The sequence below is a fragment of the Sprattus sprattus genome (genome assembly GCF_963457725.1).
Source record: "Sprattus sprattus genome assembly, chromosome: 14".
NCBI classification, from domain to species: Eukaryota; Metazoa; Chordata; class Actinopteri; order Clupeiformes; family Clupeidae; genus Sprattus; species Sprattus sprattus.
Window position 1 is genome coordinate 17,663,387 of NC_137912.1, and position 12,571 is coordinate 17,675,957.

General features: G+C 43.0%; 1 protein-coding gene across 1 annotated transcript; it reads right to left on the reverse strand.

Annotated features, from left to right (window-relative positions):
- Positions 1-331: 331 nt before the first annotated feature.
- Positions 332-7,468, reverse strand: ifrd1 (interferon-related developmental regulator 1). Its single transcript, XM_080851130.1, has 12 exons — positions 7,270-7,468; positions 5,851-5,949; positions 5,359-5,440; positions 4,893-5,017; positions 4,449-4,606; positions 4,203-4,253; positions 3,717-3,895; positions 2,991-3,099; positions 2,384-2,518; positions 1,070-1,198; positions 830-925; positions 332-722 (listed from the first exon to the last, which is right to left on the reverse strand). The coding sequence occupies exons 1-12, from the start codon at positions 7,298-7,300 to the stop codon at positions 636-638; spliced, it is 1,281 nt and encodes a 426-aa protein (XP_080707256.1). The 5' UTR covers positions 7,301-7,468; the 3' UTR covers positions 332-635.
- Positions 7,469-12,571: the final 5,103 nt, after the last annotated feature.

The window sequence follows — 12,571 nt, forward strand, 5'->3', positions numbered from 1 at the left end:
GAAAGCCCTGCCCGCAATGGCAAAAGTGCAGCACAGCGTTTTGCATTGCGAGGAAAGCAGCACTGTAAAAACTGGAGGAAAATGGCACAGTCACAGTCAGAATGAAAGTGGTCACCAAGGCAACGGTAAGAGACTCTGAGAACAGAACAAGCCTTTAGGGTTCTAGGAAGCAGCAGTCATCACAGCCAAGGAGAGGAGTCGTGATGTTCCTGCCAGTAATGAAGTATCCACGACCATAAAAAGAAAAGGCACAATCACACACTATCAAAACTGCCACAGTGCAACTTCTGTATCTGTAAAGAAAACTCAAAATACCAAGTACAGCACACAATCATTGTGTAACATTATATATTTATTAGTGGCAATGTTCTTCCTTACCATACTAGGACATTATACACAACAATCTCACAGAACTGGACAGTAGTAGTTATCCAGGAATACATAGCATTACATGATGGGTGGACCGAAAAAACAAAACAATTAACTGTATGCACCAAGTGCTTATTTAAATAACTTGATAAATTAAAAATATACACCAAGGTCGTTAGTACTACCATACAATAGAGCAAGAACTATAGGGTTATAGTATGTAAAAAAAGAGCCCAAAAAACAAAAAGAAAGAAAAAAAACTATTTTTAAAATTCTCCCACATCCACCCGTTTGTCCCGAAACTTGTTCCTGGCCTTGGTCCGTGCTTTGAACGCGGCAGCGTTGTACAGATGCTGAGGCGCCGGAGGGAAGCAAAAGGAAAAGTGAGTTGATGTATTCAGCACACACACACCCAAAGTCAAGCAACAAGAAGCAAAGTTTACAGATAAGCATGACTCACCCTTTCCAGTCGAGAGGTCTTCATTGCCTTGAGTGTGGCGGAATCGATTAGCATTGGTGGTCCCAGCTGAAACACGTCCCTTATGAACTCGTTACTCTGCGAAATAATAAAATTAAAAAATAAACAGGAGTGAGGATCCTGAGATTGAGCTGCCAGTCTATCCCCAGATAGCATTATGATTATCACTCTGTGTGTGTGTGTGTGTGTGTGTGTGTGTGTGTGTGTGTGTGTGTTACATACCTGCAGATGGTAGTTCATTCCAGAGCCCACAAACTCCCGGAAGGAATCATACATCCTCTTCCTCACCCAGCTGTCGATGGTCATGCGCTCGGTGCCGAAACGGATGGTCTCCGACTGGAAGTCTCCCTCCTGGAAACGCCCCAAAACGCAAGAGGATCCAAATCAGAACGTGGCATCTGCTCAGTCATACAACATCTACATAGCCTGAACCAGAGACACCCTCAGCAGCCTGGGAGTCACTTAATTAAAACTCTTAATTAACAATGCCTCCTACGCTGGGAGAAAGAGACACTGATCTGTTTGACTTGTACTAATATCCCTCCTCTTTAACGGTCTCAGCGGAGCAAGGAAATAAAGGAATAGAATTAATTGCTTAAGAACATCATGGCTGCCATCCAGCTCGCCTCTGTAAGCGCACAGGGAAAGAAAATCACATAGGAGACTTTCAGAGATGATTGAAGCATAAAGCAAGCGCGAGCCGCTCACAAGCAACGACACCCCCGGACATCTGGCTGGCTACAGCATTCTTTTATCCACAGTTTCTCACAGGGTAATTAAAGCTGCCCGTTTCTCTGTATTCCAGTTGCTTGAAAAGAGTCTCCACAAAACTAGCTACAGGATCACACCATCTTCTCCTTCTTTTGAGGAGCAGATCCACATGCTGTTAAAATCACACATGTAAATTTGTTAGCGTGCAACCCTCGCTGTTTGGTGCATTGCTCATGGAGTTGAGTGTTGGACTTTCCAGATCTACCAGAGCAGGGGCGTCCCTCTACCTTTAAGAAGCTCTTGAAGACCCAACTCTTCCCTTCCTAACTTGCACTTCTTCTAGTACTTAACTTGCAGATACATTCCTGCACTTTTTTTCTATCTCTTATGTTAAATAGTATTTATTGTTACACTAGGTCTGTATTGCTCATAGCTTGAATGTTCTCTCCCTTGTACGTCGCGTTGGACAAAAGTGTCTGCTAAATGACTAAATGTGAATGTAAATGTAAAATCTATCTGTATACCAAACTGTTCGGAGCCAGTCATCTTGCTTTCTTTCACATCTCCAGGTATATAACTTCTAGAGCTTTCATTGCGCTGGGGCAACTGAATCTCATCAGAAATGACAGAAAACCTCCAAACAGTCAAATCCATAGTCTCTCCCATCTCAAGACATTATGCAAAAAGGCCCATCAGAAAGGCGCGTTTCAAGAAACAAATGCAACTTCACAGATAATGCTGGTCATTTAAAAAAACAAAACAGGGAACGTGTAACCTCCAGCACCACAGTGGCCCCATGTCACACGGTCCTTCTTCCCCACTCACCTCCACGGCCTTAAGGACATCCCGGAAGACGGAGCGCTGCTTCCTTTTGTCAGTCTTGGCCCGGTGCTTGTTGCAGTCAGTGGCCAGAGCGCTCAGTTTCTCACACAGACTCTCCCAGTCCTCATCGTCAAAGTCCTGGAACAGCAGACACACGCATCACAACAGGTACTCAAGGTCAAGCGGTTATTGTTAAAGCACCATTTAGTAAAGACTCCTTGCAGAATTACCACAGCAGGCACTGAGATAAATGATCACATAGCCAGCATAACCAATACGTTCTCCATAAATAATAAATTGCCATGATTTGAATGCAGACATGCATTAACATGCAAACTGTAAATGTCCAGTAAACTGATGCAACTCCATTTCCTGTATAACTATACACAACTGCAGAGAGTACATTTACACCAAGGTCCAAAGTGGCATCCTTATTTTTCTGGCAGGCTGATTTGCTGATTATTTATTACTTTCTATGTGCTCATTAAGATACATGTTGGCTTGTATGTCTATGTTAGGGCCTAACATACATTTCCCCATCAGGAATCAACACAGGACATCCTACCCCATTGTAAACACGCGACAATAGACCGCCTAGAGGGAAACTTACAGGCTCCACATCCCTGGCCAGCTCGAACAGCAGGGCGATGGTCTCTCCTGCGGCAATCCTCATGTTTACATCATCACTCTCCAGCAGCCCCGGGAGCTTGGGCAGGTGCCTGAGGGGGAAGCCATTCAATAGACATCAGAATAGAATACATGATGGTACATTACATTACCTAATGTAAGGAGGGGAGGACAGGGATTCGGAAAATTAAGAAGAACTTAATTCAATCAATTCAAGCTTTAGAGTGCCACAGAGAGTGTCAAAAGGATTGCAAAGAACAAACTAATATTTATTCAGAAGCTTTTTTGTGGGATTCTCCCCAGGGGCATTGCCTTCTCATGTTCCAATTTGTCATTACCCTATTCAGATTGAACCTAAAGTCTTTTTGGACTCAAGTGCCTTGCCACTAGGGATCCTAGGGCTGTGCTAGGAAGGAGGCCTTATATCCAGATCAATCAATTTTAGACAATCCTTACTACTAAAAGTGCTCATGTACTTAATACTCAGCATTTTTCTAAGAACATAATACACAGTTAACAATAATGCATATTCTTACTAAATGTGCTTGAGGCTAGGATACATACAATTATATGCACCTGCACCAGTGAAATAGACATTAAATAAAATAATAGTGCAAATGGTGCTCCCTCCCCCCTCCCCTCCTTTGCTGTATATATATAGCGAGACCCCTTTTCTCCCAGCAGCGCTGTGGGCTCGGTGGGGACTCACTTGTGCAGGACGGTGCGGATCTGGTTCCCGCTGCAGATAGTGAGCAGCAGAGCCCAGGAGAGCAGGGCGTTGGTGTGCAGCTGCGTGGTCTGGGGGCTCAGCGAGGGCCGGCTGCCGTCCGCCCGCGTGTACGAGCGTGTGAACAGGCTCTCAAAGAGCTCCATGGTACCACACACGTCCTACGGTGAGAGAGCCAGGGAGTGGGGGGGGGTGTCAGAAAAAGACAGGGAAGATCGTTAAGCCTTGCAGTGAGTCAAAGGAAAGGGTTGTGGATAGTGATTTACGAGTTTTTTATATTTAATAAGACGGAAAATTACCCCAGCAACAAACACACACACACTGTTGCACACACCCCTACCCCCTACACACACACCGAAGTCACAATGTTTATCTATATTAAGCAATCATTTATGGAACGTAAGGGACACACAGACACAGGCTAAAAATAGACACAACACAAGAGCTCTTGGAAAATTCCATGCTTACCAAGATATCGTCTTCTGCCACCAGCGTGCACAGGCCCAAACTCGTAGCACACTACAACAAAACACAATACTTGTGAACTTGTGAAGTCTTGTGAAGTTCTGCATTTATTTAAAAAAAATAAAACCTCACTGTAATTACCACCACATAATATTGCCTGAACCAGTTCTGAGTAATACCATGAATGTTAATCACTTTTCACCACTTTTGAATGTGACAACACAAAGATTTCTAAAAGAAAATTCTCACCGCCTGTCTGGCTTGGATGTTTGCCGAGGCGTCGAAAAGGACGGTCCTGAAGATGGGCTTGAGGGTCTTGAAGACCTCCTCGCTCTCGAGGCCCGAGCCCAGCTGTATGCAGAGCAGGCAGGCCAGGGAGGCTGCCGCCCGCTGTTCCTCTCCCTTCCCTGGGGAAGAGAACCACAGTGCATGAGCAACCTGCCCTACCCAACTTACAAAAAACCAACAAACAACTCCCAGAGAGACAATAGTGCTGTGAAATGGTACATTATTAATGGCTATAATAATACTGACTACCATATTAATAACACTGATAGTACTACTACTAGGGAAACTTACACTCACAGTATGTAATATGTGGAAGAGGCCACATAAGCAGGAAAGGGAGGGAGGGAGACGATACAAAACAATTGGGGGGGGGGGGGGGGGCACAGATCAGGACAACAAACACACCTTTCTTTAAGCTGCGCTCGATGCTGTCTGTGATGGTCATCCTCTGCTCCGAGATGAACTCGTACAGAATCTTGGTTGCCATAGCAGTCTTCAAACTGTCAAGCGCCCCCTGCCTCGTCTTTGCGCTGAAGGGTGAATAGAGTAAAAACGTATTTATTAAATGGTGCAGCACAACAACAACATACCCTACAGATGTTGTCTTCATCTCACCTAGCTGTATCGCTTAATAATTGATGCAACTTCATGCCACAATAGCATTCATGTCATTGTTACCATATCGGTGGATCATATTACAATAGAAAGACACTAGAGCATGTCTTCTTGCACTAATGAGACAGCAATCACCTCCCAACACACAGTGTGTGTGTGTGTGTGTGTGTGTGTGTGTGTGTGTGTGTGTGTGTGTGTGTGTGTGTGTGTGTGTGTATTTAACACCTAAACTCCTCTAAGAATCAGGCTGGCTCACCTCTTGTCCACGGTGCTGTCGATGTAAACCTTCAGCTTGAACTGGAAGTCATCCTGAGCAGAGTCTTCCCCAGATTCCCCTGCTGCAGAGGACAGCAAAACAATACTTATAAAATACATATATTTGTATTATCATCATCAAATTATATTAGTTTCCAACAAATAGCACAAGGAATTAACATATTGTCTTGTGTATAGCTCATATAACTTACAATGATAATAATATTGAACTTGAATTACCAATGCATTACTGCTGCCCAGTTTAAATTTAAACTTTAACTACAGATCCTACCAACCACTAAGGGAGAAAAGCTAAACAGTCATAATAGGGCATTACAGACGTGGTTCCATGGAAGGGCGCGCCTGCAAAAAGCAAAGTGTAGCTTGCTTTGCCAATCAACTGTTTGGGGATAGATAAGCAGCCTGTTCACCCAAGCCTGTTTACGCATGCTCGTTCTCAAACACACACACACACACACACACACACACAAACCTTCGTCTGCCACGCTGACTGAGTCGCTGTAGCTGCTACAGTGGCTGAGCGTCTCGATGGAGGCATCTTCATCGCTGAAAGGCTGCCCAGGTTGGCCCCCTGTCAAAACACACACACAGTCCATCAAACACAAAAACAGTGTCACATGCCCATCGCCACTTCCAAGGTTTACAGCCTGATGTAATAAGTAAAATAAATGATTAATGAAAATACATCGATCAATTGACAAATACTACTTAGCGTGTCATTCCTTACACAAGCCAGTGTATGTAGGGATGACTGTACTCCCCCTGTTCAACACCGCCAAGTCTCTGGACCAGTCTTATCAATTCGCCTAAAAGATAAACTCTGTGAGGTGAAAATGGAGTGTCTAGGGCACCGTGACACCTCGCTGACCACACAAACCAAACACACCTTTTTACATAACGTCCCCGCCCAGTTGGTGCATCATGCAGCTGCCCGCCATCCAAAATAATGCGCATGCAAGAGACCGGTTACGTGTTTGAGAAGACGCTCTAATCATGTCTGTAAAAAGTGGATGGCAGACTTTTCAGACCATAAACAGCACGACGCTCACGTGGCAATCCAGCGCTATGAGCTCTGTACAGCTGTTCACGTGGCACGTGTCATTTTTCAGCCGGCATTAAAACGAATAAACAGACAAAATTACACTTTTTTTCTAACAACTCAGATGTCTCCTTTTGTTTTGAATAAGTGCAACTTGACAATACACGCGACTGCAATGAGGCGCAAGTGGTTCAATGCTCACCCCTGCGGATTATGTAAGCGTTGTTTGGAGTTAGCCATCAAAATAATCGCTACTCAGCATGCGACTGCCAAGCACACGAATAGTGATCCAAATCATAGGAGCATACGATCACGATTACACACCAGACTGACATTTCGATAAAATCGTGACAGTTCTTCTAAATGTTGGCTAGCCTGCCATCTAGGCCACGCTATAAAATAGCTGGCCAACTTTGCTAACGTTGCCCACTTCTTGCTGCACGTACAGAACTGACATGAGCGCTCACCTGCAGCACGTAATCATTGTCACCGCCTGACAACACACTAATTACCCGAAAAACGCATGACAAGGTAGCTCCATGTTGATAATTTACAGATGATAATCTAGCTAGCTACACAGAAACGTCACCTATGAAATCCTTTTGTCCACGGTAAACTAGCGTGCAGCTAACCGGCTAGCTAATGTAGGCCAAAACAAGCTAGCTAGGAGCTGGTGTGGTTTACGACAAAGGGAGACATATTGTAAGTATTGTAGTCTTTTCCAATTTAACATTCAGAGGCATACATGCAGTAGCATACCACAAAGAACTACAATTCCTATAATCGCTTTAGTGAAATCCACAGGCCAAAACAACCGGCCATTACTGGAATGGTGAACTCCCTTCACGTTACCTCTTTTGCTCTTCTTCTTGGATCTTGGCATTTTCGTTCTTATTTAAACCGTTATTAACAAAAATCAGCCAATAGAAGACCAGTTTTTACTATATTGTCTTCTAAAATAAATTTCTTCAAGCGGCACAGGGGCGAAAAAGGTATTGAGAGCGATTCCGGTAAAAGACTTTGAACGAAGACGATACATTTTCCCTCTAAAAAAAACTAGGGCTGTGACGCGTGCTTGCCGCGAAAGGGTTTTATACAGCCGACATGTCACATGGGGGGAAAGGTGGGCGCTACTTGTTATCACACCAATCCCGTTGGAGAAATTACATGACGTAGCCATGTTTGGGTCTGATGCAATGTGATTGGAATGCATAAACACGTCGGTGTCACGTCCTCATGCAGCCAGGCAGACTTTCTTTCTTAGTGGTTCACGAAGTCTAAAAGTCCTTTTAACATATGACTCTTTTCTTGAACGCAATTTTGGTTTCACGTCAAAAATAAAGCATTGAAAGCTCAATGTTGATGAATTTCAAAATGTGATCCTCTCAAATTGAATTTTGTCAGCATGCTTGTGCGACATGAGTAGCCTATGTTTACTTAACAGAGTAAACATAACACAGTTTGCATGCTGTGCCATGAATCTGCCGAGTTAACTTTTCTCAGGCAAAGTTGTTTCTTATCATGTCCTTGGTGACCACTTATATAACAACCTTGCTAACCAGAACATTCAGTTCGCTGTTTTCCTTGACCCTTGGCTACTATGCAGTGGCCTTGGCCCTTGGTTTAGTTGCTATTTCTCCTCATTCAAATCGTTTCAATTCACTGGAGCAACAGTTAGATTAACTATTTACACATTTGGCTATCACAAATATATAAAATACTTTGTTCACAGTTCAATGCCGTTAGGGAAACTTCCTTATGGGAAGCTTAACTGAGGTAGTGAGGTTGGCAAGCACATAAGACCAATGAAAATGGTTTTGTGGTGAAATCTACATCACTTCTTATTGATTTTGGTTTTTGAGGTTTTGAAGTAAGAATTGCAGAAATTTCAATCGGCTAGCCGGTGCTTGAATCTGAGAGTACTTGGGGCCATGTTTTGCCACCCATGGTGTAGAGATGCGCGGTTGGCGGTCGCAGCGGCGGACTCCGCGGTTAAACTGCAGATCGGGCGGACGACGTGACAAAAAAATAATATTTCAATTCAATTTGGGCGGGTGGCGGTTTACCCAACGAAATTCAAAATATCTACACATTGTTAAATGTCGTTACCTACATCCAAGCACATTTTGAAATAATCCAATTTTCATCAGGCAGTAAATTGGCCTAGTTCCGTGTATGCACAAAGCAAGTCGAAGGAAGCAAAAAATAGGATCATTCTCTAACAACCTTGTTCTCTGAGACAAACAAGAAATCTTGTGGAACATCTTGTGATTTGCTTTAGCATGATCTTTATCATGACAATTGACATGTGGATTATGTCAACATAGTATTATGGAAGGTATGACCATTGTAATGTTGTATAATAGTTATTAGGAGTGTTGTTGTATGCGCCTCAAGTATTTTTTTAACCTCATAAGGTGTTTACCTCATGCCCTTTACAAGGAAATCGTACAACAATCACAGTTATTCACTCTCTGCTACTCTTAAAAACATTGTCACCAAACTGGTTTTAAAGCATGTGAACTCTTAACAATAATCTCTCAGCCCAGATGACCAGAAACATGTAGCAAGCAACAGTGTTGTGTGGGTAAAAATATTTGGGATGCCTTACCCTCACACATATTTTGATATAATGTGCTGTATTTGTGAAGTATACCTTAGTGAAGAACAGAATAACTTGTATGTGCATCTTTTAGTAGGCTAACAAAGAGATTCCATTTTCTTCCCATGTATTGTATACTGCCAAAGCCACATATGCTAGGTTTATGATGCATCAGTTTACACTGAGAAGAGAATTTTTTCTTTCTTTTTTAAATTATGTACTCATAAAGCAAAACACTGTGTCAACAGGTCAAATATCCCAGATGCCTGTCATTCCTGCATCTCAGTCAACCACCTACTAACAGACAATAACCTATAGATAGTATTGGTGCATGCTGGTCAAAACTCTGTATTAAAAAACATTATCTAAATTGAATTCACAAATCCCACAAAGGTGTCCCTCTGGGCAGTTTGTTCCTCTGGCATAGACACACTGTGGACTTAGGTAATTTCATGTAATGGTGGGGCAGATGTACTCATTAAAAGTGTAGTTTAGCTTGACTGCCTGGACAGATGTCTGGGTTCATATTCTGCCACCAGCAACCACTTCAGAAAGACCTTAAGCGCTCCCAACTCCCAACTCGCTCACTGGCCTGATGGAAAATCTACCAAGCAGATTAGTTCTTGGTTGATGATTTACAGACTATTTGACAACTAAGCTTACAAGATACAAGCTGAAAGCACCAGGGGAAAATGCTATATTGTACATGGACAGATTTGGACATTTATGGAGAGACTCGACTTTACTAATCATCTGCCAGGAGTTCCTACTGAACCAGTGAAAAGCTTGTCAGGTTGTGTTGGAATTGGGAAGTGTATCCCAAGTGTTTACAAGCTTGTACACCAAGACCTCATATCTGATTTCCACCTAGGGTGTAATGCTCAACAGCGTGGGTCTTTGGAAAATTGGAGAATTTCCAAAGTGGAATACACACACACAGAGACACACAGACACAGACACAGACACACACACACACACACACACACACACACACACACACACACACACACACACACACACACACACACACACACACACAAACACACACACACGCACACACACACACACACACACACACAGAGAAACTCACACACCTCCAATACCCTTCACAGTGAAGAGCAATGATTTATGAGGTACTGCCAGTGCGAGCTAGAGGGTCCAAACTAAAAAAGAGAAAGGAGAGAGAAAGAGAGATGGAGAAGAGTTATGAAGATAAGGAAGATGAGACAGAGGATTAGGGAGACAGGGAGAGTGAGAGCACGGCAGAGATGGAAAGAGAAAATAGGAGAGAGGCAAGGTACAACAAGCAAGAGAGAGCGAAAGACAGAGAGACAGAGAGAGAGAGAGAGAGAGAGAGAGAGAGATAGGTATGGAGATATGGAAGATGAGAGAGAAAGTTAGAGAGACAGGTACAGAACCCTTAAGGCACCACAGCCAGATTTTACAACCCTTTTTCACCCTCCCTTTGAGCAGGTGTGTGTGTTTGTCGAGCAGGTGTGTGTGTTTGTCGAGCAGGTGCAGTGGTGTAGTGGTCCCTGAAAAAGTGGGTATACTCTTAATTTGCAATTTTTTTAAGCAGCCCATACAGGCAGCACAGGATAAACGCCCTGTTTTGAGAAGTGGGTATACGTAATTCTGACTGAAAAATAAGTGGGTATACTCCGTATACCTGCGTATACCCTGGACTACGCCACTGAGCAGGTGTGTGTGTGTGTGTGTTTTGTTGAGCAGGTTGTGTGTGCATGCAAAAAAGAGTCAGGCAGACATCTATTACTTATCCCGCACAGCCAGGTTACAGTAATAAGATGTATTTCAATTTCTTGCTGTGGCCCTCCTACCAAAATGTAAATAAGAATCTCCTGGTACCCTGTGCAATAGGTCAACCAGGTTTAGGAGGTTCACTGCCACGCCAAATCAAAATGAGTGAACACTCTTCTACATCCACAGTTCCCCATCTATCACAGGTATTATTTACATTCACAAATCTTCTGTCAGTCTGTCTCTATGCCAACTGGATAAAAGGAAGTTGAAAACAACGCACAAACAACTACATCTAAAAGTATCTCTCATGCTTTATTTGACTCTGTGTTTGTTTGTGAGTTAAAGAAGGCATGTATCTAAATGTATTCTGACAAATTGAATTAGCTGAAGGGCAATCCTTTAGTGGTATGTTCTCATTGTGAACCAGAAAAGATCAGACAACCTGAATGTTCAATTTAGTAATAATTCACGCAAAAAACTCTAAATAGATAAATATGAAACTACATGGATTTATACTGATGTATTTAATCAGAGAGACATTTTAAGGGAAGCAGATAACCCCAGTTTTCTCAGTGCTGCATTTAGCCACAGTCTCTTCAATATGCGGAAAAGGACAAAAGAGTAAAATTGACTCCAGAAACGTATCCACATATCTCTGAGGAAGCTCTTTGATGAATAGCAGTGTGCTGTGGAGCATAAGAACCAGTGTACATTTAGTCTGTGTGCACGTTTTGAAAAACACATCCCTGCATCACGCTGCAGAACAAATTTATCTCTTACCTTTCTTACAATGGAGTTGGCGTTTTAATGATCTAATATACTGTTTATATTTTATATTATACAGTATAAAGTTTATATATATATAAATATATTTAAATAAAGTTTTTTGTTAAGGTTTTATTCACAAAGGGCATGTTGAACATAAGTGTATGAGACTGGTCTGAATCTTATTTGTGTTGATGTTTTAGTGCGCAGCTTTTATTAGCACACAGCACTAGGGGGAGCCCTTCTGTAAAATTCCCCCGGATTGATAATCTCGTGCACCTGCATCTGTGGCACACACACACACACACACACACACGCTGCCATATCAGCCATGCATAGCTAAGTAATGGAAACAGCAAGATATGCTTAGTGCTTTAGCGTGAAGGCAACTCCTGAGCTCACTCAGGCAGGAAAGGACATTTCAATTAGACATTGCTGCACTGAAGAACGGCCGTAATTGCAAAGCACTGCCAAGCTCCCTCGTATTACAAACACCCAAACATGCATGCACACACAGACACACCGCACCCACACACATACACACACAGACACACACACACACACACACACACACACACACACACACACACACACACACACACACACAGACGCAAAAACAGACACACACACACACACACACACCCACATACACACACACATACACAGACACACACACACACACACATACACCCACACACACACACACACACACACCCACACACACACACACACACACACACGCACGCACACACAGACACAGACACACACATACACAGACACACACACAGACACAGACACACAGACACACACACACACACACACACAGACACACACACACACACACCCACCCACACACACATTCACACACAAGTATCCACAAACACAGACATACTCAAATCATATATCTGAGACAGATATCCAGTAAATTACTATATGAGCTCTCTTTCAGGAGATCATGATATTTCAAAATGAGCCCAAAACAGCTGTTCTCCATACGACATAACAGGGTTAAAGATGTTTCAGAGC

Bases quoted from the DNA above. Each gene is read 5' to 3' on its own strand.
- ifrd1 (XM_080851130.1), bottom strand. From the start codon at position 7,300: ATGCCAAGATCCAAGAAGAAGAGCAAAAGAG. The intron at 5,950-7,269 runs GTAACGTGAAGG...GTGTTTTGACAG, and splicing joins CAAGAAGAAGAGCAAAAGAG to GGGGCCAACCTGGGCAGCCT. The intron at 4,254-4,448 runs GTGAGAATTTTC...GTTTTGTTGTAG, and splicing joins ACATCCAAGCCAGACAGGCG to TGTGCTACGAGTTTGGGCCT.